Here is a 27,739-nt window from a genome sequence, read left to right on the forward strand (position 1 = left end):
ATTCACGATTATCCTGATCATTTAAATTCACAATGATCAACACATTGTGTAATTTATCAGGATTATCGTTAAAAATTTAGCCTTTATGGTCAAATTTTCCCCCTGGAAGTCAAATAATCACTGATTCTGAAATGTAAATGTAGGTACATTTCTGAAAGTGGGCTATACAGTATACTTGACTAAAATCTACTTGACTTGCCATTATAATAGAAACATCATTCATTCTAGTATATTCAAGCATTTCGTTTTTTTAAATTAGATGTTTGTCATTGCTAAATTATTTCTGATTTCGATTTGATGTTGTACATTTAATAACATTTGAGATATTGGACAGACATCAAAAAGTTAAATAGTACTAACAATAAAAAGCATTAAAGCGGCTACGAGTAACATTTAAATATCTTTTAAACAGCCTCATGTTTCCTCTCATAATCATAAATTACCTTTAACAGCAAACGAGACCATCAGTGCAAAGAAAGACGTTTTTATATAGTTTTTATTACTGCATTTGATCTGGTCGTACACCCAGTCCGATTTTCGGTTCACGCGTGCATGCTCTATGGTCACATATCGGTATTGGTCACAGATTTCAGTGAGGCGCAGGAACGCGATTTGAGAAGCCTATGGCTCCAGGTGAGGGAAGGGGAGCGGGAGCCTTGTTTGAGACAGTTGTTTGTCGTCATAATGACTGATAACGGGGCTGAACCATAAAAGAAAAAAAAGAAAATGCAATGAAGAAAAGATAAAAGGGAGAGTGATAGGCCAAGCAACGTATACACAATTTCACGCAGCGAACCTAGACTGCAGTGTTTACTCCTAAATGAATGAACGGTAGCCTACTAAAACAAAGTTTACTTTGCCTCACCAGCATCATCAGATGACCATTATTCATCTGAAATAGTCATTATTTACAACATAAACACATTACCTCATCGTGATCCATACTAACTGCCGTCTCTCGTTCATTCGCTTTGTGTGAGGACACGGGGACTCGTTCAGCTCCGTGAGAGGTGACACTGCATCAACTCATTGCAATCAGGTGTGTTTAGCACTTACTGGCATTAGTTGATGCTGTGTCACCCATAGACTCACGGAGCCGAAAAGAGTCCGGTGCCCTCACACTTTCAACACACGGACACGCACCATATTGCTTCCTGATTATTTGAATCTCGCACGCCTGCACGAGCTAGAAAACAGCTTCACGACAGCTGGCGTCGTAATAATACTACCGCTTTTGTTCAAAGGTGTCGCCAACGTGCCGACTTACTCGTAGTAGCTTTAAGCAAAATTAATTGTCCAAAACTTGGTTTAACTGTTTACATTGGGCTATTTGAATAAAATGAACACTACTATACAAACACAATGCATTCAGTATTTTATTTATATTTGTCCCACATTTTTCTCTTCTTTTCTCATGGCAATATTGGTTCATACATATAAACTATTTTTCATATGATATTTCACATTGACATTAATGCATGTAATTGGACTTCATATATGGAACTGACACTCACACATTAACGTCATTAATTCATTATTTTTGTCCAACATCTATTTCATTTCTCTTGGCACAGTTGGTCTTCCATATATAATGACAGCGCAGCACAGTGTCCTTGGGTTTCTCTGTACGTCTGCGATAAGCCGCTCTGATTGGCTCCTTGTTATGACGCTTCCTGGCGAGCTGCTGTGATTGGTCGAAATCGCCTGACCTCAACACAGTCCCCGCCTTCTATCCGGCAGAGGACAGGTTCAACATGGCGGCGTCCCTGAGGTGCTTTCTTCGCTCTGGCAAGGTAGGGCAGTATATAGTGAAAATAAAGTTTATTCTGTCATTAAATGATGAAAGATGATCATTAATATCGTCTCTATGGTTTCCCACAGAATGCCGTGTCGGCTGTTGCGCGACGGGAGTTTCACAGGACCGCCCCTGCGGCTGTGCAGGTCAGTGTTAGCATCTAGCAGCCGAAGCTAACGAATGCTACAGCTAACAACCTTTTTACTGTGATTTTGTTGTTTTAACTCATCAATTTAGTGACCAAATGCAGCGGACAGGTCCCGTTGTCAGTGTTCACCTGGTTGGACTAGGTGTCAGCTGCTCGTTTTAAATGTGAAGTTTGTTTTTGCTGTTGTCCGGTCATTGAGGAGAGATGGAGGCTGCTGTCACATCAAGTTAGAACTGATTTACCCATAGACTGTATATAAGGATTTACCCCTAGGTTGGATGAAACAATAGATATATTTTAAAAAGCTGTTTTTAAACTGGTGACCGTGTTCAAACCATTCAGTGATTCAGTGATGGGTCCCTTGAGGATGTTGGCTGCAGCGAGAGGTGAATGTATTTTACAGAGGGCAGTGATACGCCAATGTTGTAATCAGTGGCGTCATGCCCGTCCTTTTAAACTGTCAATACTTTTATCATATTAAGATGAGTGTAACATATTGTAGATAATGGCATAGGTTGTTAGTTATACCCGAAAAAGACACACACCCCTCTTTCTCTATGATATTGGATGATTGCAACAGCAGGTACTCACTCGCACACACCTCTCTACATCATAGCAGTATGGAGGCAGTATAATAGTATTAGTAGTAGTGGATCTGTAGTAGGTCCATGGTACTGACTGCGGTGTTGTTGTTGTTGTTGTCAGATGACGGTGCGCGATGCCCTGAACCAGGCGATGGACGAGGAGCTGGAGCGGGACGATCGCGTGTTCCTGTTGGGGGAGGAGGTGGCCCAGTACGACGGAGCCTACAAGGTGAGGAGACACTCAGCACTGTTTCTAGTGTATTGTTAAAGTCAAAAGTCAGATTTATTTCTATAGCACATTTAAAAAAACAACATCAGTTGACCAAAGTGCTGTACAAGATACAATACAAAACGCCAAAAGGCCAAAGCAAAAAAGTGAGTCTTTTGTTTTAAAATGGTCAATAGACTGGGCTGTTCTCAGACTCATATATATATATATATATATATATATATATATATATATATATATATATAGTGTTCTGGGTTGACCTGCACAGGGACTGCAGATTAAATTGAGCAAACTGCTATAATGTGGTACAAAGCATTTTTTCTCTGCGAGAGGAATGTTCATTTTGTACATGGTCCCTGACAAATAAACCAATACATAAAAAGGTTGAAGTTCATTTGTATTAAAATACCTTTAATCTTTCAAAAGTGTTTCAAAAGGCTTCATAATTTTGCCCTAAAAACCCGCCATGTAAAGTTAAACTAAAAAAAGGACCTGTAAATAGCACTGTTGTATAGCTGACTGCTTTGCCTCATTCTGTATAATAATACAGATTTTTTATTTTTTTTGTGTGTGTAGGTGAGCAGGGGTCTGTGGAAGAAGTATGGTGACCAACGCATCATGGACACTCCGATCACAGAGGTGAGACACTGTTTGCATTCGCCCTTCACAGTGTTGTAAACTAAACTGAATCAGTTCTTAAAGAGATTTCTGTCAGTGTCTTTGTGATCTATACATTCCCTTTTGAAGAAACATCTCTCAGCATGTTAACCAACGTCTCTCTCTCTCTCTGGTGCAGATGGGTTTCACCGGCATCGCAGTGGGAGCCGCCATGGTGAGTTCCTCTTCATCCACATGGCAACACATCAACAGAGACAGTACATAAGCATTACAACACTGGGTAACACCAATTGGGGGGGCGCACATGTATATATTTTTCCTTATTTTTTGTACAACATTTTTATTTAGTTATTATAGTTTATTTTTACAACGATCTGTCTTTTATTTATTTAACAATTCAACAATTCAAAATCTCAGCTAAATATCGCGAAGGAAAGTCTGTCTTGAGCACATTTCCATTAGCCTACTTTCAAGCAGTTTCCACTGCCACCTGTGAAGTCAGATCCACATAAGATGTCTCGCAGCAGAGCTATCGTTAGCATCCTCATCTCATGCACATAAATTAGATAAATAACACAACTGTTTAATTTATTCAATAACATAGCACCTGATATATTTGAGAGAGAGAAAGAGACCGTAGCTACATGACCTTTGTTGTTATTTTGCACAAAAATCTTGCAAAAAAAAAAGTTGCCCACCCAAGACAATGGCAGGGGAAACACTGACTGATAATAAAGTCTAGTCAAGTTAACTTTATTTATACAGCACATTTATAACAGCCGAGGCGGACCAACATGCTGCACAGTAAAATAAGTAAAATACATTACATCCAAAACGTCACACAAAAAGACACATAAAAGCTAAAATTAAATTGAAATTAAAACACAAAACAATAGTAAAAGTTAGACACTGCTGGGATAGAACGCTCTGAACTACAGATACAAAAAATAATAACAAACTGCTGTCCCCCCTGCAGGCCGGCCTGAGACCCATCTGTGAGTTTATGACCTTTAACTTCTCCATGCAAGCCATCGACCAGGTCATCAACTCTGCAGCAAAGACCTACTACATGTCTGCCGGGCTGCAGAACGTGCCCATTGTCTTCAGAGGCCCCAACGGAGCGTCAGCCGGCGTCGCCGCACAGCACTCGCAGTGCTTCGCTGCATGGTGAGTTAAAGACCTACTTCACCGGTGGGAATGTGAAGGTGTATTGAACTCTGAGATCCTATGCAGTGTAAATGTATAAATTTTTGAAATCGGTTCATCCTAGCCTGAGAAAAGGCAGAAAGAGTGTTTTATGGTCTCACTGTCTAACCCTACATTTTTACTGGTGTGACATCACACTAGTAAAAATGTAGATTAACAGGACAGCTGGGCCAAGGGAAGACTGAAGAACGACTGAGGGAAGAAAAACCAAATTTATTATATTATAATAACGATTTTATAATGATAGAACGCCGGTTCCGTATGGGTGAAGTATTCCTTTAAGCTGTATCCCGCCATTAATATTTGTGTTTTAAATAGCCGTATAATAAACCCTGATACTTTCACTGCTACTGTTATGACTTGGTGCTTTATACTGTGTGTAATGTTCTGTAAAAATTCTGGATCTTATTTTTTTAGTTTCATCATTTTATCAGTTATACATCAACAATAACAATACATACAGTTTCTGACGGGTCAAGGAATATGATCAACATGTCAAATAGACAAAACTTAAACTACAAAACAAAATTATGAATGATCCTTTAGTGGGGATACTAGTAATAGTTGAATGAACCCATTTACTCCTAAAACGCCTGCTATTAATCACTATGGCAATCTAGGATACATATGCTACAGTGTTTGCGTCGCGCAGCATCCGGTATAAATGGGTCAACAGCAGGTGATGTTGATGTGACTGTAGCTCTGGTCTCAGTGTGTGTGTCCGTCTGTGTGCAGGTATGCCCACTGTCCTGGTCTGAAGGTGGTCAGTCCCTGGAATGCAGAAGATGCCAGAGGTCTCCTGAAAGCAGCCATCAGAGACGACAACCCCGGTAAGACAGCGATGGCCCTTTAATCTTACCAGATCAAATCAGTTTTATTTGTGTAGCCCAATATCACATATAGACATTTGCCTCAGTTTACATTCCATACAGTATGACACCCTGCCCTTAGACCCTTAAAAACTCAGAGTAACTTTGCTCTTGCCATAGCTAAGGCATGACTTTAAACTGTGCCTCCCATTTCAGCTCACTAATTTGAGAAATTCAGCAAAAAAAAAAGTAGGAAATGGTGTTAATACATAGTTTAGGCTCTCCGTAGTAAGTCACATACTTATTTACAACGCCTAGGCTGTGTATTAATACTAGATTTATTTCAATAAATTCATTAATCTTCCATTAAATGCACTTAAAATATAAAATAATTGAATGAATTATTAAATCACAAGAGCCGATTTAATTGATATTTCTTCTTGCAGTTCTCTGTATTTAGTTGCTTTTAATGTTAATTCCCATATGTACTGTCACATTTTATTTTCCATTTTATTTAGTAACCGATTCATTTTCAAAAGTATTTTATTTCTGCCACTGATTGATGCATAACTGTATCAACACATTTGTTGCAGTGGTCTTCCTGGAGAACGAGCTGATGTACGGCGTTCCCTTCGAGATGTCGGAGGAGTCGCAGTCCAAAGACTTCACCATTCCCTTCGGCAAGGCCAAGGTCGAGAGGCAAGGTGAGTTGTGGTGTGTGTGCATCATGGGACCAAACCTGGCAACCCGAATGTCAATACAAGACTTCAGGAAGCCTCGCACTGTCAGGGCATCCTTTTGAAGTAAATCTGTTCCCTCTGATATTGAAATTTAAAATCCATTGAATTTATAGCACTGAATATGTATGAAATGAAATGATGTATCTGAATTGTTTTGCCTCTGAATTTAATTATTTTAAATGTTCAACAACTAATTTTAACCTTTATTATTTTTCAATGTTCACAAATTCAGAAGGTTTACAAAATTCAATCATTTAAAAAAAATCATATATATTTTCAGTGCAACAGATTCAAATGGAACAGATTTATTTGTTTAGCAACAAATAAAGCCAGCGGCTAGATAAGTATCACAAGATTGATATCGATCATCTACGTAGTCTTTCTCTTGAAAAGAAAGTAAATATCCCTTCCACCTGGGTAAATAATAGAATAGGTTTTTTTTTTTTTTTTTTTTTTTATTAACCTTTATTTTTCCAGGAATATACTCATTGAGATTCAAAATCTCTTTTTCAAGAGAGTCCTGGCCAAGAAGGCAGCATAAAAACATAAAAGATTCACATTAAAAAAACAAAATTTCACACTTAAAACAAGACACAAAACACAATAAAAAATAAAAATAAAATAAAAAGTCACAAAGCATCAATCTCATTGGCAGTAAGTCAGTGTTCAGTAACCGGGCATGTACAGTTTGCGGTTAAATAGTCCTGGTGATAAAGGATTCATAAGCTTCAACGGAGCGTGTCCAGACCAACACAGCAAATTTAATTTGCCAGCGCCTAGTGGCAGGTCTGGGAATGCCAGGCTAGCTTACACCATGATGAGGGGGCAAAAGATTTAAAGGCACTTTCACCAAACGCAGTGCGAGTCCGAGGAACGTTATACATAATCAAACTGCTAGACCGAGTGATACGAGCACTGTTTTTAACCAGGTTGAATGGTCCGAGGAACTTTCATTTTGTGTTCATTTAAAGGCGGTAGTGTTTTTACTACGCCAGCTGTTGTTCCTGGGTGAGCGTACCCATGACAAAAAGCATTAAGAAAAACTGTATAAAACTATCATTCTTTGCACTGATGGTCTCGTTTGCTGTTGCATGTCATTAATGATCATCAGAGGGAAAATGAGACTGTTCCTCGTAGCACCTTTAACTTCAGATATCTGTCCCCCTGAGCTGATGTGTTCCTTTTAATGAGTATAATAAGGGGCGCGGCCCAGCTAGACGACCCTACAGTTACGCCCTCCTGTCCTCCATGTTATTGGTCCCTGTCTTTCTATGTTTCTTGGCGGGGTTTAAACTGCAAAGTAATTTTGTTGCTCTGTAACATGTGCAATGACAAATAAAGTTGATTCTGATCCTTTGTGTTTCAGGGACTCATGTGTCTCTGGTGACTCACTCTCGTATGGTCAGTCACTGCCTGGACGCCGCCGTGGTTCTAGCCAAGGAGGGAATCGAGTGTGAGGTAAGAGAACCACTAACCTGTTATTACCTCACACACATTCAATCAACCTTTATTTATACCAGAGAGATCAAACAGTGGTAATATTTACAATGATATTGAGTTAAACAAAACAATTCATAGTGAAAACAACAACAAAATGAAGGCCCACAACAGGCTGATTTAAAAAAAAAAAAAAAAAAAAAAAAAAAGAACAGAACAGAGTTTATAAAAGTTCACACACTAAGCATAATAAGCATTAACTAACAGTTCATGAATGTACCCTTAATGTAAAGTGTTACCATAAATAGTATTTTAAAACAGTTGCGAGTAGTGTTTGGCCTTATGACCTCATGACCTATGCTCAGTGGCCTGCTAACTAGTGTGTGTGTGTGTGTGTGTGTGTGTGTGTGTGCGTGCTTGTGTCAGGTGATCAACCTGCGGTCCATCCGGCCTCTGGATGTGGACTGTATCGAGGCCAGCGTGATGAAGACCGGCCACCTGGTGACGGTGGAGGGCGGCTGGCCTCAGTTTGGGGTCGGAGCCGAGATCTGCGCCAGGATCATGGAGGGTAAGGGACTGACACTCTGCATTAAAGAACAATATGTAACATCTAGGGCTGAAACCTTTTGATTATTTAAGTAATCGAGTATTATACTGATTATTCCCTCGATTAATCTGATAAGACGCCTGTATGCCGTCAGGTTGTTTAATACAGACTATGCTGTGTACACAGCTGCTATGTTTAAGTGGATTGTAATGAGCAGGGAAACTTTGGAGTCATGGTTAATGTCTGAAAATACTCCAGTCTTGAATTTTATGATGAATTTTGGTATTCGAGTTATTTGAGGAACCAGAGGAATCGTTTCAGATCTAGTAACATTGCTCTTCATCAAACTACTACAGTGATACTTTGTATTTTATATTCGTATTACACAGTGTCCCACTTGATGATATAAGATATCAACAGTGGGAGCCTAACTAACTTTTAGTGATTTGAGAGGAATTTAAATAAATTCATAAACCATCTCTGTGTTTTTTCAGGTCCTGCCTTCAACTTCCTGGACGCCCCGGCCACCAGGGTGACGGGCGTGGACATCCCCATGCCGTACGCCAAGATCCTGGAGGACAACAGTGTCCCACAGATAAAAGATATTATCCTCTCTGTGAAAAAGACCCTCAATGTCTGAGTCACACACACACACTCACGGGACACACACACCTGTCCTGTTCACACTGACGGTGGTGAAAACATTTGAACCATGTGTTGTAAATACAGCCAAACCTTTAAAAAATAAAAAAAATAAAACGTTTCCAGCCCGATGTTGGTAAATGAAGCAAGCGCACAACTTTACTGTTTATCTATCGGCACCAGAGTGGTGGACACACACAGTTCAGACAAGTCCTCACCTCCGTTAGTAGATTGTAAACTTGACCCGAACTCTTGTGTGTGGCTCTGGCTGCTCTCCACTTCCACTCTACCCCTTCAAAATAAAAGTTGTTATATCCTGTAGGCGTACCTTTGATGCTAAAAGGGAGTTTGGTAACAACAAAACTGCTGAGTGAGTACAAAAAAACATGTCAGTCTGTTGTGTAAATAATATATTACGTCTACACTCCAAATTAACTAAATAAGGGAAGTTCTCTAACTTATAAAATTATGTTTTATTGATGCTACTATCTTTGGCCTGATGCCACTCTGTTACATGTTAACATTCCCCAAAACTAAGTATTGAAAAAAAAAAAAGTCCTCATGTTCTCATAAACTGACAAAATAGTCTGATTTTAGAGTCCAGCAAAAAGATAAAAATAAGTTTTTGAGTCTCAACGTTAGACTTGCAGACTGATCAAAATGTAACTTTTGCTCTTTAGTAGTTGTGTTTTTAATAAACTCCCACATATTTCAAACTTTCTGAAACATATTATACTCCGGTCTATTATGGTAATTCCTCGCACTTACTTTGGGTTGGTCTCTGAAAGCAGCGGTGGAGGAGAGTGAACCGGTCCGAGGGCTGCCGGTGGAATGGGCTCGGGGATATTTATTGTAGCTGCAGCAGCTCTGTGGATGTTTTTTTTGCTGTACATGAATCTGTTACAGAAATAAAAACCTTTCAGTCCTTAACGCTGCTTCATTCTATTCTTTCATACTATCCGTCAGTCAAGTGAACTTTTTGTCGGTAACTATGGTAGCGCTACTGCAATACCATTTGAGGTATCGCTAATCGGCTGTCAACGTCTTTCTTACAACAGCTGTGTCCTCTAGTGATTCAGGAGTCCACCCCTTAAAGGTGGAGTTTGGAATTCTGGAGAATTCGTGATGTGAAAATCAGTGAATTTCTCTTCACGATCTGCTACCTGTCCATACTGTGTGCGGGCTGATAAAGAATGTAGTATTACACAGCCTAGGCTCTGTAAACGGGCATGTTGCTAGCTACGGTGGGCTCACTTTGTTTACAGAGCCTAGGCTGTGTATTTATGGAACACATGTAGTACTACTAAAATGAGTACTGGTTAAAAAAAAAACTGATCCTATTCCTTATTTTACTGATTTTGTTACCAGTGTGCACTGTGCAGTGTTTTTAAACTTTTCTTTACAGAGAAAAAAAATCTTTGTTATCACACAGGGAAATAGATGAACGCACCTGACTTAATAACTTAGTAAAATTGAATTTCTAAACATTTTCACCACAGAAAGAGAAAGTTGAAGCTGAAGACCTGGTGGAGCCTTAAACCATTTTTATTGGCAAACTTTATACAGGAGGCAGCAGGGATTCTGACTCTGTGAATATCAGATCTGAGACTTAATCAGAAAACACGTCTGTCAGTCTTTCCTCGACGCTAAACATAAAAATATAAACATTTTCAGAAGAAACAGAAAACCGGCATACCCTAGATACAAAATCAAATTATCTCACAGCGTCATCTCGTTCTGAAACGTTAATTTTATCATTCGATAATCAGCTTAGACTTTATAAATGTTAGGATTATCATTCAATGAACAGATAAAGATCATTTAAACCCTTGATGAATGGCTTTTAAATTTCCAGGAAAGTAGCGTGTAATCTGGCGTCAAATACTTTCCCTCTCCCATGGCCCTAATACTCTACCGAACAAAACCTTCCATCATCAACTAAATCAACGAAATAAGCATTAAGCACAGAACAGTCAGAATTGACCTGTTGCCTAACTTTACATGTGTACTGTGCAGCCACAGTCTTGTCTTTCACTTCTGAAAGCCGAATGTCAAACTTAAAAAACAAAAAACCAAAGGAAATTTGGTGTCAACTATGGCTCCATTTCTCCATACGCCTATGAGGTGAATGAGACCAAGTAACCAATATCCCAAACCCCGTTTCTCTGTCTATACTACCTATAATACAACATTATTATAGAACAACTTTATTCTCATAATATTGACATCGTTTGTGATTTTTTTCACAATTTTCCTTTTGGAATTCGCTTTTTCGACTAAATTACTAGGAAACTTTGGGATCTGTAAAAACAAAACACAGGAGGAAGGTGGTTGAAACGGTTTACCACACCCACGACCATCAGGGGTAAAACCTACGCAGATAATAATCTTGTCATTTTTCAGCGGTGTCCGTTTTATTGTAAGTCTCCGTTTCAGTGGAGCAGTTGTGAGGCATTTCTGGGTCAAACACATTATGTTTTAGCGAAAAAAGAAAAAAAAACTCCAATTACTTTCCCTCCAGTCGCTGACCTCCTACAATTCCCAGAATGCCTTTCACCATCCCTAGAGAAGAGGGCGGGACCTTCCTCTGTCCTGCTTTCTGATTTGACGCTGGGCCTCGTCTTGTCCTTAGGCGTCACCAGTAATAAGAGTCTTAGGGAGCCGATAGGTCAGACCGTCCGACTTCTGAGTGTCCCTTTAACAGGCCGAGTCTCACCACCACCACGCGCCTTTTCTTATTCTCCGAACCTTCGTCACTGTCATCATCACTCTCCTCTGTATCGTCACTATCACTGCTATCCTCCTCTTCCTCCTCTCTCTCCTTCCTTCCCGCCTTCCGTTTCCCTCTCTCCTTCCGCTTCTGCTTTTTAGCCTTTTTCTTCTTTCGTTTCTTTAGCTTTTCGGCCTTTTCTTCGACCGACTCGACGTCGTCATCATCGTCAATGACATCATCGTGTTCCATCTGCACTCGGTCCTGAACTTCCTGTTCCTCCACTTCCTCCTCCAGAGTCACTTCCTCACTGTCATCATCATCATCATCCTCCTCTTCATCATCATCCTCTTCTTCTTCTTCCACCACATCTTTCATCATTTGCTCTTGTTTTATCTTCAGCATCTGTCGTCCATTTTGTCTTGGCTGAGAGACAGAGAGAGAGAGAGAGAGCACAAAGTTAAGAAACTATTATTCATTAATGTGACACCAAACTTGGCAAAAGGTTAATGATAATAATAATGGATTGGATTTATATAGCGCTTTTCTCGCTACTCACGGTCTTCTTGCCGTTCTGCAGCCTGTGCAGCAGTAGGCGCACGGTGTCTTTGTTCTGACACAGGCCCATGGTGTTCAGCGTGTCGAGGGAGGAGCCTGAGCAGCCGGACAGACGCAGCTCCGCCCCCAGAGCCGCCTGCAGGAAGTTGTTCTTCCAGATGTTCCTGGTGAAGAGCGGGATGGACAGCGCCACCACCGCCCGCCGCTCCAGCAGCGTCTGGGCCTGCTCCTCCGTCAGCTGGCTGCGCACACACACACAGACAGAGACAGAAGTTGGAGTATGTATTCCCACACACACACACACAGGTAAAGACACAGACAGACACACACACACACACACACGATATGAGAGAGAGATCGCAGATACACATGTGTGCAGATTCAGTGGGCATAGTCAGCGATTCTGGAGAACGCTTGTTGTCATAATCAGTTAATCTCTCCTCACGATCAGCTACCGGACCGTACTGTGTGAGCGCTGAAAACAAAATCCGGTGTTAGTACACAGCCTAGGCTCTGTAAACAAGTGTGTAAACAAAAGGGGGGGCACTGTAGCTAATAACATGCCCGTTTACAGAGCCTAGGCTGTGTATTAGCACCAGATTTTTTTTAAATCAGCGACACACAGTAGGTGGCCAATTGTGAGGAGATATTAATTTTTTTTTTCTCAAGGTTGACTGATTCCACTTTTTAAAGTTCTCTGTTATATATACAGCTCTGGAAAAAATTAAGAGACCAGTCTGGATTTTTCTACAATCTTCATCTCTAAATAACTTATTGTAAATGCTCTTAATGACAAAAAAAGTATTGGAATTTGGTAGAAATGTTGTCAGTAGTTTATATTATAAAACCAATACGTTCATCTACTCAAACATATGCCAATAAATAGTCAAACGAGAGACACTGAACATTTGGAGTGGTCTCTTAAATGTTTTCCAGAGCTGTATTTATATATATATATAAAGTAGTGTGTCCTGACTCGGACTCACTGGCTGCTCTTAGCGAGGGCGGTGATGTCGGGGAACAGCGAGGTGAGACAGGTGGTGACCAGCGGAGCTTTGTGCTGCGCCCAGTTCAGACAGTATCGCCATGGGAACGAGGTCAGCGGCTTCCTGCTCAACACCTTCTGATGGAACGGGCTGTCGACTTGCCGCGTCAACACCTTCATCTGCAGGGAAAACAAGCACTAGTTAGAAGATACAGTGTGAAATATATGAGTATTTTGGCATCATCTAGTGGTAAAGTTCTAGATTGCAACACTCCCCTTTGGGCAAATTTACAGAAGCTACGGTGGCCTTCAAGGACAAGAAGCTAGTTATCAAAGATGGCATCATCCACCACTGCCTCAAGTCTTTCAACAAAATCAAGTGAGAAGGTAAAAATGTATTCCATAGTACTTCTCATTCGTATTCTAATGAATGCATTTTTGGAGGAAACTTTATAAACAAGCGTGAGGCTACTGTAGAAACGTGACGGTGCAACATGAGGGGGCGCCACGCTCCAATGTATATAGAAAAGGCTCAGTCTAAGGTAATTATACACTAATTAAGACACTTATGAATATTTTATTCCATTTCAACTAAGTCTGTTCTGAGAAACAGCCAATTCCCTTTGCACACTGCACCTTGAAGACGGTTTAAACCCAGATATGTGTGTCTTGTCCTCACCTCCTCTTTCAGCTGTTTGCTCCAGAACTCCAGCATGGGCTTGCGGGCGCCTTTGGCCGACCAGAGCATCTTGAACGCGGCCTTGTAGCAGGACTTGCTCACCAGCAGCGCCGCTTTGCTCTTCTTCCCCATTCGACGGGCTTTCTTCTTCTTGTCCTTCGCCTCGGGCTGCAGTCACCGACACCAAGGACGTAAACAGAAAACCACACAGCTTCTTATAATTCATACCAAGTGCTTGAAACGTGACCATGGATGTTTCAGCCCGTTAAAAAGGTGTAGCATGGGAATCTAGAAAATGCTTGTTGTCAAATCACTTAGTTTACGTATCCTTTGCATACCCGTTTACAGAGCCTATGCAGTGTATTAACACTGGGTACACACACAGTACAGACAGGTAGTGGATCATAATGAGGTTTTCAGTCATTTGGACAAAAAGTGATTTGGACAACAATCATACTCCAACTTCAAAAATAAAGGAAAAATAATTAACAAGTAACACACAAAACCCACCTGTTTTTTCACTGGCGGTTTCAGCCACAGTGACCTCTTTGAACACTGCTTGCGTTTGCATTTGGTCCTGATGAACTGGGCGCAGGTCTCACACAGGAAAGACTTGTCGTTGACGGTGGTCTGAGGGAAGACCCAGTGCACGGTGTCGGGCGTGGTGAAGGTGTACACGGCCCGCCGGTTGAAGCTGCGGCCCTGGCGCTCAAACTCACACTTACAGGCGGAGCAGCTCATGTCATCGGGACGCTTCGCACGCCGGCGGCCTCGCGGGGCAGCGGAGGAGACGGCGGGCGCTTCTGCAGGGGTGTCTACGGCCTGAAGAGGAAAAAGGGGAAATTCTTAACATCAAAGTACTTTTGACTCTTTTTACTCTACTACTTGCACTTTATGCCCAGGTTTGTGTACATGCTATGGTGTTTTATGTCTGTTGCTGTCCTGTACAGTTCATATGTTTTAAACCACTACCTCCTTGTTGTAAACTAATGTGCCCTCTTGAGACACTAAGAACAACCTTGAATCTTTTCATGTGTTTTTAAGCTTAGTATAGAGTAGCCAGGTGTAACAATTTACATCTGGGTGTTTCGTAATATCGAAGCGCAATGCAACGGACCGACATCATTATATATCACAGTCTTGAACATGTGCGTTTTTATTTTTTCAATCTGTCTGCAGGTCTGTGTGTGACAATCTTACAGTCAGAAACTCCCCAAAAAAATAAGCAAATTTCGAATATCTATTCATTGACACTCTGCCTGCACATCAAAATGCCTTAAAATATAACATCCAGTTGACTGCATATTGCACATATTGTAAATATTGTTCATCACATTGCACATTTCAATTTAATATACTTCATTTTGACTTTATATTCTATTTATATTCTACCGTTTAATTTTGTACCCTTGCACTATTTAGTATTCAGAATGTATTTACTTTAAATATTGTTTATCTTTATCTTATTCTACTTATTTGATTGTATTGTACCTATTGCACACGGGTCGAAGATAAACGTAATTTCGATTCTTATGTATGTCTTGCATGTATCAGAATCGACAATAAAGGTGTACTTGACTTGAATATAAACCCGATTTCACCTGCTGGTGAGAGGCCGCTTCCTCTTCGTTTCCACCGGGGCAGTCTACCTCTGCTCCCACGGTGGGCCCAGGAAGCCCCACAGGCAGGCTGGGCATCTCGGGGTTAGTCGGAGGGGCAATGGGGACTGACCCGTCTGTCACCGGTACACCAGAGGCTGTAGAGGGCGTCTGTGTGGTGATAAAGTTAGCAGCTGTGTTGTGGGCATAGTCGTGCTCTGGTGGCGGAGCAGCCTCCTCATCGGCCCCTACGTTAGTCTCGGTGTTTTCAGTTGCCATGGTGAACTGAGGCTCTCCGGTTGTAGTCAACTGAGTGGTCAATGCGTAGAAATAACAACTGTGTCAGTGGTCATTTCTATTCTCCTTGCAGCATGCTAACACTGAAGCTAACGGCTAAAACCAACTGATGCTAACATCGAAGCCCGCCACTACACAATCCAGGACTTCCCCGCAAACGTTTCGCCGTAAAACTCTCCTGGACGCCTAACTCGACGCGTGTACGTTTGTTTAATGTTAAAAAAGCAATAGAAACAGCATGCAGTCTGCTATTTATTAAGTAAGAACAGCTACAGAGGAAATGGAAAACACAGAGAACCGTGGCCAACCGGATGTAGCCACTGATAAACAAAACAGTTTCCGTGATTTATCTTTAGTGGTTTGTAGCACCGCCTCCAGGTGGTGGGAGGCTGTTACTACAGTAGATAGACAGTCAGATAGATAGATAGATAGATAGATAGATAGATAGATAGATAGATAGATAGATAGATAGATAGATAGATAGATAGATAGATAGATAGATAGATAGATAGATAGATAGATAGATAGATGGATGGATGGATGGATGGATGGATGGATGGATGGATGGATGGATGGATGGATGGATGGATGGATAGATAGATAGATAGACAGACAGACAGACAGACAGACAGACAGACAGACAGACAGACAGACAGACAGACAGACAGACAGACAGACATACCTTAAGAAAACACACACCCTAACACAACACAATTACCTATAGCCTGCCCTACAAAATATACACATAGCCTATAAATTAAACTTAATTAAACAAATCAAGATTTTACTAATGTGCTCAGAAATAACATTGTTGTCTGTTCATATCAGTTTGAACTAAATATCTTTGGTTTTGAAATGTAAATCTACAAAATTAAAAAATTCGGGAAATCACCTTGGATTCGATGGATAAATGTGGGAAAAATCACAATGTGATATTTTATAGAAAAAGCAATGAATATGCAATGACAATACGAGATACGTATAATATTAGGTTATATGAATAATCAAAAAAGATCTATCTATTAATTTCCGTAATCCTTTATACAGCTATAAATGCACATACTGACCATTAGACATTTTATTCATACATTTAATTGTATTTGTGTCTTGTTTAGTTTAGTAGGCTACTTTTTATTGTTCTTACCTGCCCAGGGACTACAGGTGGAAAATAGCAGTTTGCTAAAACCTGGTACAATGCATCTCTCCTTGCTCTAAACAAGGTTAATGTTTCCTTTGTACATTGTCCCTGTTCAAATAAAGTTACATTGCATTACATTATTCTCACTTTAGTACGAACTCTTATTTTGTAAGGTCTTATTTTGACCGGAAGTGTGTGAACTTACAGCTGATGAATGGGTTAGCTAAGATACATATATCCAGTGTGTGTGTTGTTATAACAGCAGTGATGGAGCGGTTATAGGTAAGATAAATTAAACATTTATATTACATTTAATCTATTACATTACGGTGTGACGTAGGCTATTCTTTATCGCGCTAACGAGCGAGATTCTCCAGTTAGCTTAATTCAGACGAGGTTTCAAGCTAATCATCACAAACAGGCAGCACACACATCATGTTGTTGTCGTCACCTTCAGCGGTTTTTATATGCGCCTTGTTGTATTAAACTAATGTTGAAAAACAGTAGAAACATTTTACTGCACCACGAAAGTTAACTATGGCTTCTGAAATGTGCTCAGGTAAACATGCTCAGTGTGTCAACAACAGCTGATTCACAGGCTCTGGGTTTGTGTTGATATGGATTGGCTGGTCTACCTAAACTGGTTACTGAATGCAGGCTGTTTCACTGTCAAGTGCTGCAAATAATAAGGATGATTTTCGTATATGAACTGGGCAGCCATGGGACTTTATGAAATGTTCATGTCAAGATCATCCTGACCAAAATAATTGCCATTCATATTATCCCGAAAATCATCAAAATATTCTAAAAATCCCTAAAATGACTGCAACATACTTAACTCACATTGCCTTATATTTTCGTAAGAAACAAATTGTTTTGCATCACAGATAGGAGGACTCACATCTGGAAATGGATCACGTTGTTTTATTTAAATCATGATCATGATCATCTTATATCCTCCCATTCCTTGTCACAATTTAAAATCTTCACTTTGCTACTTTTTCCAACCATTTCTAACCTTAACAAGGAAGATGAATGATTCAAATAAAAAATACATTTCTGGGGGCGCCTTTAGCTCAGTTGGTAAGGCGTCCCCCTCCCGGGCCGGGCCCAGCAGCAGACCCGGGTTCGATTCCCACCCGCGGTCGTTCTCTGCATATCACTCCCCTCTCTGCCCCATTTCACCTCTGTCTCTCTGCACTATCAATAAAGCATAAAAATGTTCCCATTGGCTGGCGGTTTGTAGATACATCAGCGACACCAGACTAAATAGATGATGTCTGGAGTCTGCACCATGGCAACGCAGCATTATAGCTGGCTGCTTATCTCCATGGCAACCATCTCACTATCTGTCCATCATCCTCTCCTTGCAGGTGTGAAAACAGTCTGACCCTGAAGAGACACAACACAGACAGTCAGCCACGGGGTGCAGATGGAGAATGGAGACCTCGGTCACATGGTGTGTGTGTGTGTGTGTGTGTGTGTGTGTGTGTGTGTGTGTGTGTGTGTGTGTGTGTGTGTGTGTGTGTGTGTGTAGTGGTATTTTCCTTTGCTGCAGACATTTTTCTATCTGAATTCTCTCTTTCTCTGTCAGCTTAGCCTTTGGCCAGTTGAAAAAGGGTGGACATTTGAAAAAGTGTGTGTGTGTGTGTGTGTGTGTGTGTGTGTGTGTGTGTGTGTGTGTGTGTGTGTGTGTGTGTGTGTGTGTGTGTGTGTGTGTGTGTGTGTGTGTGTGTGTGTGTGTGTGTGTGTGTCTTTTTCCTTGCATGTCTATCTTAGTGATCTGATACCTGTGATGTCTTTTCAAATTCTTAATACTGCAGTCAGAGCAAAAAATAAGCCGGTCAATATTTAAATAGGTCAAAATAGTCAAATACTTATCAAAGCAAAGGTATAAGCCAAGCCGATCAGTAGCTTAGCCTCTATCGATAGCATTATTGCTGGTTTCGGTGGGTAGGTCCAGACCACTTTGTCTACATACCCGTTTACAGTGTCTAGGCTGTGTATTAACACTGGATTTTTTCTCCGCGCACGCACACACAGTACAAACAGGTTGTGGATCATGAGTAAATGTTCATTTTGACAAAGTAATTCTGACAACAAGAGAATTACTCCACCTTTTAATGAAAATATATTAACACTCAATGGTCACAGTTTTTTGAATTTCTGAAGTCAAGAAAGTTTAGATTTCAAATATGTGGTAAATGTTTGATTTGGCCTTTAGTGTTGTCTCTGACGGTACTCATGTAGTTTTCCTGTTGTGCCTTTTTTTTATATATTTTTCATTTATTATTATTATTATTATTTTTTTTTTTTGTCATTTTCATCTGTCCAATGATTATTTGGGGTGTGGGGTGGATGGGGGTTTTAAATGTTTGTGTGTTTGAAAAAAAAAAGAAGAAAATCTTTCAACAACAATCGTTTGTAGTGTTGTCTCTGACTGCTGTTCCTGCTCTGTCCAGATGGGGGAGTCGGTGGGTCTGAATGTTGGCGGCTTTGTACACAGCGTGTCGCGGTCTATGCTGCAGCGCTACCCCGACTCTATGCTGGCGGCCATCATCAGAGGAGACCTGCCCACCGCCAGGGACACACACGGAAACTACTTCATTGACCGCGACGGCCAGCTCTTTAGGTAAGTGTGTTTGCCTGTGTGTGTGTGTGTTAGAATTAAATATTTATAGACTTAGACTTAGACTTAGACTTAGACTTAGATTTAGACTCAGACCTAGACTCGGAATTAAATATTTATTGATTGGCGAGCATAAAATAGTCACTAAGAATTGCACTACTTGTCCTGTTTCAGTGACCAGATGTTTCAGGAAATTTGCAGAGCCTTTAAAAAAATTACATCGTGCAGAAATGCACTACAGTAAAACTAAAACCAGTTATAATGTAATGTAATGTAATGTAATGTAATGTAATGTAATGCAACTTTATTTGAACAGGGACAATGTAAAAAAGAAACATTAACCTTGTTTAGAGCAAGGAGAGATGCATTATACCAGGTTTTAGCAAACTGCTATTTTCCACCTGTAGTCCCTGGGCAGGTAACAATAAAAAGTACTAAACTAAACAAGATACAACAATATCTAGACATGGGATTAAACATTAAAAGGACAACAAGATACAATGATATAAATACATAGGATAAAAAAAAGTTTATGAAAAGCACTACATTACATATTTAATAATTTTTTTTTTTTAAATACCCCTATCCTACTAGCACTACAAAATTAGATAAGTGTGTGCAGGTCTGCTGCGTGAGCAACCAAACCTTTGTCAGACGGGAGAAAGCCCGGAAATCACCATTGTTTATAAGATCTGTTGGGAGACTGTTCCACTGTTTTATCCCTACACAAGAGAAGGACGACTTTCCAAATGTGGTTCTGCATTGTGGGATTCTGCATTCTCCCCTAATTGTTGACCTGGTTGCTCGTGCTGAGATTTCTGAGCCCAGTTCCTTAAGGGAGGAGGTGCAGCATTGTGTATTTTTAAAATTAAGCGTACATTAGCATACACAATGCGATTTTCAAAATTAAGCAGATTGTGTTTATCCAGGATTTTGCAGTGGTGATATTGACAAGTTTTTTTTATCATGAATTTTAAGAGCATTTTTATATAATGATACAAGTGGTCTCAAGGTTGTTTTACCTGCTTTAGACTTTAGACTTTATTGTCCCCAAGGGGAAATTCTTTTTCACATCACATGTACATTTATGGGCTGCACGCCGACAGACAATAGACAGAAACAAAGTAAACAAACATACAGGATATATAAACAGGGTGGGACTGGGGTGATTTATCTTGGCCTTTTGTTTAGTGCTGCTATGGCTGCAGGCACCAGGCTTTTGCCATAGCTTGAGACCAACTTGTCATACAGTAGGAACAATGGGAAAGAATCAAAGCATTCAGATAGGTGTTTGATGCCTCAACTGTAAGAGAGTTTCTTATGAATAATAATAATGGAATTGTAAATGTACTCATTTAAATGTACACATATTTATGATTACATTTGATAATGATTACTTAATTTGTCACTGCATGCATGTTGTAGCAAAGCAATATCTTTCTTTATATTTTTATATTAATATATTAGGTGGGACATTTAGAGCGTATTTAAATATTAGGTCAATGTGTATTATAAATAGGGTCTTGAACACAAGCCTTGTCCAAGAGAAGTGAATCAACTTTTAAGAATAACGATGACTCAAACGTCGGGAAATCTAATGCGAACTTTTCTCCCATCTGGACTCCCCTCTCCCTGAGATTTCTAAATTTTTTAAAATCCCGATAAAGTGTTTTTTTTATTTTTGCCAAGCTAAGGGTCTAAGGGCAGGGTGTCATACTGCAGTGCTTTTTTTAAAGTGCTAGCAAGCGCGATGTGTGATGTGTCATATCCGCGCGAAAGGCTGCGATTTGCATTAAATAAATGTCCCCATGTGTATCCAAGTGTCTCTGTAGGCTATTTAAAAAGAAATCAAGCAAGTAGAGTAATAATAACATTAATGAATTATTGGTTATCGCAGGAGGCCTATTGGCCTATAATAATAAAAAACACCACCTTAACTATGTTTACAGTTTAAAAATGTTTTGAATGAAATGCAGACTTCAGTTAATCATTTGCTCTTGTTTCTCTGTCCTGAGATTCACACAGACTGAGCAGTCTTGTTTAAATGTTACAAATTGAGCTAATAAACTGAACTTTGAATTTTTCTTGCTGCAGAAGTTATCTAAGCTAATTTTTATCTAATTCGATAATAAGGTGATTGTATGCAGAATGCTCGTGCCAGAACCTCATACAGTGGTTTTGTACAGATAAATAAATAAATATTAGCAGGTTCTCAAACGTATTTCAATTCGGGGGGGGGGGGGGGCGCGAAAAAATGTCGGTCCCCTAGGGGGGGCATGACAGAAAATAATTGAGAACCACTGTCATACTGTATGGAATGTAAAGCCCACTGAAGCAAATGTCTATTTGTGATATTGGGCTATACAAATAAAACTGATTTGATTTGATTTGATTTGATTTGATCTGGTTCCTGCTGTTCCAGTTACATCCTGAGCTTCCTGCGGACGTCGGAGCTGACGCTGCCGTACGACTTCAAGGAGACGGAGCTGCTGAGGAAGGAGGCTGACTACTATCAGATCGAGCCCCTGGTCCAGAGCCTAGGAGACCCCAGAGCGCTGCTGCCTTACCCCAAGGCCCTGCTCCCCTACCCCACAGACTCCTATGAGGAAGTGGTGGAGCTCTGTAGCACACGGAAGCTGTCCAAATACTCCAACCCGGTCGCTGTCATCATCACGCAGCTCACAATCACCACCAAGGTCAGTGGGGAACACGGATGAATAGGGATCTATTGCTTTGCACTGTTGTCACTGTTATCTCACTGTCTGTTGATGTCGTGAATGTTGTCTGTGTGTGTGTAAGCAGCCAATTCTTCTTAACTGCAATCAAATCTACGCTTGGGTATAGAAATAAAGTTACCCTAACCTTAATCATCATGTTTATGTGATACAAGAACATGATGAAATCCATTATTATCCTATTTTTTTAAGGTTTTGATTTTACTGTATTTATATGCAAGAAAAAAGGAAACCATAGTTCATGAATAACAGAACATAAAAAATAAAATAAATAATTAGAATAATAAGATTAATATAGAATTAAAATGAAATACAAAATAAATATAAAATCAATCAAATAAAAACACTGTATAAAATTTCAAGTTCTCACATGACTCTCCTTTCTTAGGTCCAGGGAATGTTGCTAAGATTTTATTCAAACCATAGTTCATAAGTAACAACAAATTACAAATAAAATAGATAATTAGAAAAATAAGATAAATATGTAATTAAAATTAAATACAAAATAAATAAATAAATAAAAACACTGTATAAAATAAATGCATTATAAGTTCTCACATGACTCTCCATTCTTAGGTCCCGGGAATGTTGCAGTCGGTCTGCAGCAGTTTCACAAAGTGGAGTAAACACATGATGGACACCAGAGACTTCCAGGTGTCCTTCACCTTCGGACCATGTGACCACCAACAGGAAGTCGGCCTGCGCGTTCACCTGCTCGACTTCATCTCCAAAGCAGTATGTACGATTTATACTTCTTCTTCCTACTCCTTTATCAGGCGTATCATAACATATCAATATATGTCAATTGTTTTGTGTTTTGTGATATTATTTAAACATAATTTTAGTTTATTGTATTTTCATGCTTTTTATTTTGTTTTGTATATCTGATATGCCTGAAATAAATTTAATCAATCAATCAGTATGTGGCTTTCAACGTATCTTAGACATGACGGGGGAACACAAAGAATTTTGATTATAGCTCGTCAGAATTGAAGTTATACTGCATAACTTTTTCATGTAATGTAATGAATGTTGGTTACATCCAAGCCATCGCCTAACGAGTTGAGACAAAATTAGAGACCAAGGAATGTTTCAGTTGTTGATTCTACTGCTAAAAAAAAAAAAACCTGCACGTACAGCAGAAGGTATAAAATCCATTTAACCCTTGTTCTATAACCATCATTTTTTTTATCAGAATGTTTAGGTTTTATCAAGCCAGTTAACCCAGTGAAGGCTGGGCTATGTAGGACTTGCTTCGTAGGATAAACCAGATTGAACTGACTGGGTTTGCCTTGTTTTATATCTTTCCAGGGTTTCACAATACGGAACACGCGCGTTCACCACATGAGCGAACGGGCCAACGAGAACACAGTGGAACATCACTGGACATTCTGCCGGCGAGCTCACAAAGTCCACAACGGACGGATGAACTGATGAATGGATTTACATGCACGCACGCACACACGCACGCATGCACGCACACACACACACACACACACACACACACACACACACACACACACACTCACACAGAGTCCAAAAGTGTCATATTGATTGTTGCGTCTTAATAAGTTCATATTTTCTATTAAGTGTGTTGTTTTTGAATCATTCCTTCATGCTACTCGGAGCTAAAGCCCAAGTGATGTCATTGCAAGAATAGCAAATGTGAAATGTGTTAAATTATCATGAGACTTCAACTTATATTTAAAACATTTTTTTATCATAACACTACATGGCCAAAAGTATATGGCCAACCCTCCAATCTTACTGCTACTGAATTCAATGGAATTTTAGCAAATAGTGTGTTTCCAACTCCAACATCAACAATTTGTTGAAACCCTTTTTGTTTGACGAGGTCTTGGTTCAAAAAGCCAGTCCCATAAAATAAATAAAATGTATTAATAAAACAATGTTTTTTTCCATTTTACTGTGACTGAACTTGACCAAGTGCTCTGACCTTAAAGACCTACTTCAACGGTGGGAATATGAAGGTGTATTGAACTCTGAGATCCTATGTATATAAATGTGCAAACATTTTTTGAAATCTGTTCATCCTAGCCAGAGAAAAGGCAGAAAAAGTGTCTTATGGTCTCACTGTCTAGGATTAGCAGGACAACTGGGCCAAGGGAAGACTGAGGAAAGCCTCATTCATTATATTATAATAGCAATTTTATAATGATAGAACGCCGGTTCCGTTTGGGTTAAGTATTCCTTTATCCCCCTTTGAGTTAAATGGTAACTATGACTATTACTATGACCTCGTTGCCCATCATCAGTGTTGGACCTTCACTAATGCTCTTGTGACTGAATGGGAACAAATCCCTGCAGCCAGGTTGCGATATCTGGTGGAGATATGCCCATGTTCAACAATCACATATACACTGTGTGCAACATTTTTAGGCAAGTTGTATTTTTGAGGATTCATTTTATTATTGAACAACTACAGTGCTCTCGGTCAATCCAAAATGTTAAAGAACCTAAACCTGAATGTTTACAAAAGTAAAAGTGAGGTTTTGTCTTTCTTACGAGAATAAATATATGTTTTGCTATTATTAGGCAACTATTAGTATACAGAATTATTCTGCAACTAAATAAAAAAACTTGTTTATTTTCATCTGTTAAAGTGAGAATAATAAAACAAATAAAAATTTCCGAAATGTCAAAAAAAAATCAGTGACCAATATAGCCACCCTTCTTTTCAATAACTGTCACAAGCCTTCCATTCATGGAGTCTGTCAGTTTCTTGATCTGTTGACGATCAACTTTTTGTGCAGCAGCAACCACAGCCTCCCAGACACTGTTCCAAGAGGTGTACTGATTTCCTTCACTGTAAATATCCCGTTTAAGCAGGGCCCATAGGTTCTCAATAGGGTTGAAGTCAGGTGAGGAAGGGGGTCATGTCATTATTTTTCATCCTTAAGGCCTTTACTGGCTAGCCATGCAATTGAGTACTTCGATGCATGTGATGGAGCATTGTCCTGCATAAAAATCATGGTCTTCTTGAAAGATGCAGACTTTTTCCTGTACCACTGCTTGAAGAAAGTATCTTCTTGAAACTGGCAGGAGGTTTGGGAGTTGATTTTGAGGCCATCTTCAACCCGAAAAGGTCCAACTAGCTCATCTTTAAAGATACTAATAGTTGCCTGAGCTAGTTGGACCTTTTCGTTATTTAATTTTATTGAAAAGAAGGGTGGCTATAATGGTCACTGATTTTTTTTTTTGACATGTCGGAAATTTTTATTTGTAAATTTTGAGTTGTTTTATTATTCTCACTTTAACAGATGAAAATAAATAAGTGAGATGGGAACATTTTCGTTTTTTTATTTAGTTGCAGAATAATTCTGCATATTAATAGTTGCCTAATAATAGCAAAACAAATATATATTCTCGTAAGAAAGACAAAACCTCACTTTTACTTTCGTAAACATTCAGGTTTAGGTTCTTTAACATTTTGGATTGACCGAGAGCACTGTAGTTGTTCAATAATAAAATTAATCCTCAAAAATGAGGATTTCTTAAAATGTTTGCACACACTGTAGTTTCAATGTTCAGATAAAAGTATGTCCACATACCTTTGAACACATAGGACCAGATCCACAAATAAAGAATTGCGCACACTAATAGCGCCATGATATTTGTAGAATTAGCACCTGCAATCTGCCCCGTTCAAGCACCGTATCCTCTGTAGTCCATTAGATGGTATTTGCATCAAGGTTTATTTGCATAAGAAAGGGGAAATTTTTAAATATTCAATCATTTACATACAAACGCATGGGACAGGTGCACCCAGGGTGCTGTCTGCTTGGCAGTGCAGTTTAAGAGCAATTCACCCTTTGTGTGTGCTTTGTGAATTACACGCTAACTTTCTCTCACATTTGCACAAGTTTAGTGGATCCAAGTATACTGCAATCCTTTAGTGGATTTGACCTATACTGTAGTGTATTGCCTCATATCTGGTTAATCAGCAATGACTTACAAGTTAATATTAATTGCGAAATAAAACCATCCGGAAAGAGATTAAAACAGTAGCCAGGTGTTCGTATGCACATTAATCCAGGTTTGTCTTACTGTAATAATTTACCCTCTCCATTCTTGACATCAAGAACATGCTTCTTGAAGAAGAAGCCTTCTTCCAGTGGAAATGATTGAGGACACAATCCACAGTCTTCGTTCTGTGTAAGCGTTGGAATTGAATTTCCCCTTGGAGATTTATAAAGTATGTCATCTTCTTCAAAGTCAAACGTTTATTTTGAAGCTTATGTGAGGCCTCAGCAGTGTGATTTAAACAAATGTAGTCTTCTTTTTTTTGCATAAAATTCTCTCTTGATGTTTCCTGAGACAGGGTTTCTCTGCTGCGCTGCAGTGGAGAGAGGGAAACACAAGCCCCTTTTACACAGAGATTGCGGCATATTGACGGAACAACATCACTCCAATATGCCGGCTTTGCTTGCTTCTGTGTTATTTACACAGAACCAAGCAACGCCGGCCTGCTGGCGCATCAGTAGCCCCTTTTACACAGCGTTCCGGAATGAAAGAGGTGCTTTTAAACAGCGTCAGGTGTGACGTAAACATTTAGCTGCTTTACAACAACAACACTGGCAGGTGAATTGAGAGCAGATGAGTGCTGGAGCTTGCAGTAAGAGGGCCGTATTTTACTGTCCCCACGATGTGCCGGTTGATCTCGCTACGCGCTGAGTCCAACATCACTGGGACTGTTAACCAAACTGACAAAATCAATCCGCTTCACCTCTGTGTCTGTCTGTGTGCGTGTGTGTGTGTGTGTGCGTGTGTGTGTGTGTGTGTGTGTGTGTGTGTGGCTTAGCATAGCCTAGCTTTCCCATTGTACAACTTCTACTGGGCAGAAATAGACTCATACACTCTGCAAAATGAAGCGCGGGGGTTTGGATTGAGCAGCGGACCTTATGATCAAATAGATTATACGCCGTTCCTTTTATTTGGTGATTTTTACGGGACATCAGGCCGCCGTGATTAATGTTAAACACACGTCCTTCAACTGCTAACATGGTCGCATGTTTAGAACGTAGGCTATGGAACGTCAAACGCCCCCCTCCTGTTCCGCAACAACAAGCTGGAGCATTTAAACAGAGAGGCGGAACTGATTGTGTCGGGAATCTTACTCTCCCCCCGAGGTAGTAAAATTCCCGGAACAATCACTCGCACCTTTCTTCCCTCGTTCCGCAACGGTCGCATTTAAACAGCAGGGCGGAGGGCCGAAAGGCCGGCATATTCCCGGCTTTCACTGGCTGTGTAAAAGGGGCTACAATGAGGGGATTTAGCACCACAAAGACTCGACACCTGGTTGATTTGACAGTTGAAGCCTCATTTAAGGCTCTTATACATTTTGGAATACAGTTTCAATATTCCTATGGGCACCTGGATATTGTTTTAAGAATCGTATATCAGTCAGCGACCCTGGAGAACGCTTATTGTCAAAATCACTTTTTGTCATAATCAGTGAATATATCTCCTCACAAACCGCTTCCTGGCCATACTGTGTGTGGGCTGAAAAAATAATCTACTGTTCATACATAGCCTAGGCTCTGAAATCTGGTATTTCAACATAGGGGGCCCATCGTAGCTAGTAACATGTCCGTTTGCAGGGACAAGGCTGTGTATCAACACTGGAAGCACACA

The 27,739-nt window shown here is 40.0% G+C and overlaps 3 protein-coding genes across 4 annotated transcripts; 2 read left to right on the plus strand and 1 right to left on the minus strand.

Moving 5' to 3' along the window:
- The first annotated feature begins 1,736 nt into the window (after positions 1–1,736).
- Positions 1,737–9,679, plus strand: pdhb (pyruvate dehydrogenase E1 subunit beta). Its single transcript, XM_080026215.1, has 11 exons — positions 1,737–1,793; positions 1,882–1,941; positions 2,649–2,756; positions 3,333–3,395; positions 3,553–3,588; positions 4,351–4,541; positions 5,316–5,410; positions 5,983–6,093; positions 7,496–7,587; positions 7,993–8,134; positions 8,608–9,679. Exons 1-11 carry the CDS (start codon positions 1,755–1,757, stop codon positions 8,751–8,753), a joined length of 1,083 nt encoding a protein of 360 aa, XP_079882341.1. The 5' UTR covers positions 1,737–1,754; the 3' UTR covers positions 8,754–9,679.
- A 610-nt stretch (positions 9,680–10,289) lies between these two features.
- On the minus strand, positions 10,290–15,876 carry LOC307249475 (uncharacterized protein). Of its 2 annotated transcripts, none has more exons than XM_080026204.1 (6): positions 15,289–15,876; positions 14,198–14,509; positions 13,688–13,855; positions 13,010–13,188; positions 12,025–12,265; positions 10,290–11,891 (listed from the first exon to the last, which is right to left on the minus strand). In XM_080026204.1, the coding sequence occupies exons 1-6, from the start codon at positions 15,562–15,564 to the stop codon at positions 11,409–11,411; spliced, it is 1,659 nt and encodes a 552-aa protein (XP_079882330.1). In that variant the 5' UTR covers positions 15,565–15,876; the 3' UTR covers positions 10,290–11,408. The 2 variants fall into 2 exon arrangements, with proteins under 2 accessions (XP_079882330.1, XP_079882331.1); XM_080026205.1 differs by having other exon boundaries at positions 15,419–15,490.
- A 1,038-nt stretch (positions 15,877–16,914) lies between these two features.
- On the plus strand, positions 16,915–23,957 carry kctd6a (potassium channel tetramerization domain containing 6a). The gene is made up of 6 exons (XM_080026221.1): positions 16,915–17,002; positions 18,094–18,179; positions 19,183–19,352; positions 21,772–22,045; positions 22,661–22,819; positions 23,396–23,957. The coding sequence occupies exons 2-6, from the start codon at positions 18,153–18,155 to the stop codon at positions 23,516–23,518; spliced, it is 753 nt and encodes a 250-aa protein (XP_079882347.1). The 5' UTR covers positions 16,915–17,002; positions 18,094–18,152; the 3' UTR covers positions 23,519–23,957.
- The last annotated feature ends 3,782 nt before the right edge of the window (positions 23,958–27,739 follow it).

This window comes from Ammodytes marinus, assembly GCF_949987685.1.
Source record: "Ammodytes marinus genome assembly, chromosome: 4".
NCBI classification, from domain to species: Eukaryota; Metazoa; Chordata; class Actinopteri; order Uranoscopiformes; family Ammodytidae; genus Ammodytes; species Ammodytes marinus.

Coding starts and splice junctions, on each gene's coding strand:
- pdhb (XM_080026215.1), top strand. CDS start 1,755: ATGGCGGCGTCCCTGAGGTGCTTTCTTCGCTCTGGCAAG. Junction 3,589..4,350: donor TCGCAGTGGGAGCCGCCATG/GTGAGTTCCTCT, acceptor TCCCCCCTGCAG/GCCGGCCTGAGACCCATCTG. Junction 5,411..5,982: donor CATCAGAGACGACAACCCCG/GTAAGACAGCGA, acceptor CATTTGTTGCAG/TGGTCTTCCTGGAGAACGAG.
- LOC307249475 (XM_080026204.1), bottom strand. CDS start 15,564: ATGGCAACTGAAAACACCGAGACTAACGTAGGGGCCGATGAGGAGGCT. Junction 14,510..15,288: donor AAGCGGCCTCTCACCAGCAG/GTGAAATCGGGT, acceptor TTTCCTCTTCAG/GCCGTAGACACCCCTGCAGA. Junction 11,892..12,024: donor TGCAGAACGGCAAGAAGACC/GTGAGTAGCGAG, acceptor TCTGTCTCTCAG/CCAAGACAAAATGGACGACA.
- kctd6a (XM_080026221.1), top strand. CDS start 18,153: ATGGAGAATGGAGACCTCGGTCACATG. Junction 18,180..19,182: donor ATGGAGACCTCGGTCACATG/GTGTGTGTGTGT, acceptor TGCTCTGTCCAG/ATGGGGGAGTCGGTGGGTCT. Junction 22,820..23,395: donor TCGACTTCATCTCCAAAGCA/GTATGTACGATT, acceptor ATATCTTTCCAG/GGTTTCACAATACGGAACAC.